The sequence below is a fragment of the Nansenia antarctica genome, assembly GCF_963989245.1.
Source record: "Nansenia antarctica genome assembly, chromosome: 8".
In the NCBI taxonomy this organism is placed as follows: domain Eukaryota; kingdom Metazoa; phylum Chordata; class Actinopteri; order Argentiniformes; family Microstomatidae; genus Nansenia; species Nansenia antarctica.
In genome coordinates, this window is record NC_137678.1 from 40,427,998 (window position 1) to 40,429,750 (window position 1,753).

The 1,753-nt window shown below is 48.1% G+C and overlaps 1 protein-coding gene across 1 annotated transcript in view; it reads left to right on the plus strand.

The window, feature by feature from the left end:
- tafa5a (TAFA chemokine like family member 5a) overlaps positions 1–1,233 on the plus strand; it is a gene marked incomplete at both ends in the record, with an annotated part of 84,462 nt that extends 83,229 nt beyond the window's left edge. The window contains one exon of the mRNA XM_080537526.1: positions 1,097–1,233. Within this exon, the coding sequence (XP_080393652.1) occupies positions 1,097–1,233 (137 nt within the window). The remainder of the gene's footprint in view (positions 1–1,096) is intronic.
- Between the last annotated feature and the right edge of the window lie 520 nt (positions 1,234–1,753).

Sequence of the window (1,753 nt, forward strand, 5' to 3'; positions counted from 1 at the left end):
CATTTGTGTGCATGATGAGGCTGTGTCACAGAACCCTCCTCCAATACAAGGAGCCATGATTAGACAGATGTTCCTAATATTTATGCTCATTGGTCTACACGCACGCACACACACACACGCACACACACACACACACACACACACACACACACACACACACACACACACACACAGACACAGACACACACACACACACACACACACACACACAGACACAGACACAGACACACACACACACACACACACACACACACGCACACACAGACACACAGACACACACACACAGACACATACACACACAGACACACACACACACACACACACACACAGACACAGACACACACACACATACATACATACATACACACACACACACACACACACACACACACACACACACAGACACACAGACATGGACACACACACACACACACACACACACACACACAGACACACAGACATGGACACACACACACACACACACACACACACACATACGTCTTTCGTGTCTGTGTCTGGAGTCACACCACACCACAGCTACCCAACTACTTTACTGCCTGTAAAGGGGGGATAGTGTGTGAATGTCGCGGAGGGTCACGCATTGTCCCTTTAATGTATTATATGTTGTATTAATGTATTAGGTGTTTGTCTGTTGATTATATGTGGACCCCAGGAAGATTAGCAAACTGCTACGGCATAAGCTAATGGGGATCCTTTTAAATAAACAAATAAACAAACTGTCTCATCATGGTTGGTGTCATCTGGCAAGACGAAGGTTGAATGGATATGAAAAATAATTGATCATAATAAAATGCATATGGAATTGAAATGTTGATTTGAGTGTGTTTTAAAAAATCTCTATATATTAATCATGTCTTTCCACCTCTCTCTCCCTCTCTCTTTCCCACTCCTCTCTCTCCCTCTCTCCCTCTCTCCCCCACCCCTCTCTCTCCCTCTCTCTCCCCCACGCCTCTCTCCCTCTCTCTCCCCCACCCCTCTCTCTCCCTCTCTCTCCCCCACCCCTCTCTCTCTCCCACTGTTCTCTCTCCCTCTCTCCCTCTATCTCCTCCACCCCTCTCTCTCCCTCTCTCCACAGCTCGTATCGTACAGACAAAGCAATGGTGTGAGATGCTGCCATGTCTGGATGACGAGGACTGTGACCTGTTAGTCAATAAATCAGGCTGGACTTGTACTCAACCAGGAGGCAGAGTCAAAACCACCACGGTGAGTTGATCTAGTGAGAAGAAGTATCGGTGAGAAGATTTTTCAAGATGGCGGCGCGATCAGACGCGAGGCTAGGGGAGCTCCCAACATCGGTGCTTTTTAGTGGTTTTAAGTACATTTGTATTATTTTAGTACTTATAGGGAACGGCTGTGTAAATAGTACCTACAGCAGACTAGACTTACTAGAAGTTGGTGCGCAAAACGAGAGGACTGTAACAACGGAATTCTTGAAACAACAAAGGATTCCACTCGACATAGCTCGGTCGCCGGGAGAAAAATGGTACGCTATCCCAACCCTCAGGCGCAAGCGGCGGCGTCGAGATCGCAAGCAACGCCGAGGACGCAGGGGAGGCCTGCTAGCTAGGCTGAGGAGAAGCCCGAATAAGCCTGCTTTGCCGAGTATATTCCTATCCAACGTCAGGTCTCTGGCTAACAAGATGGACGAACTGAGACTGCAGGTCGCTTCCAACAACACCGTGGGAGATAGCTGTGTGATTATTCTCACAGAGACCTGGCTCAATGACACCAT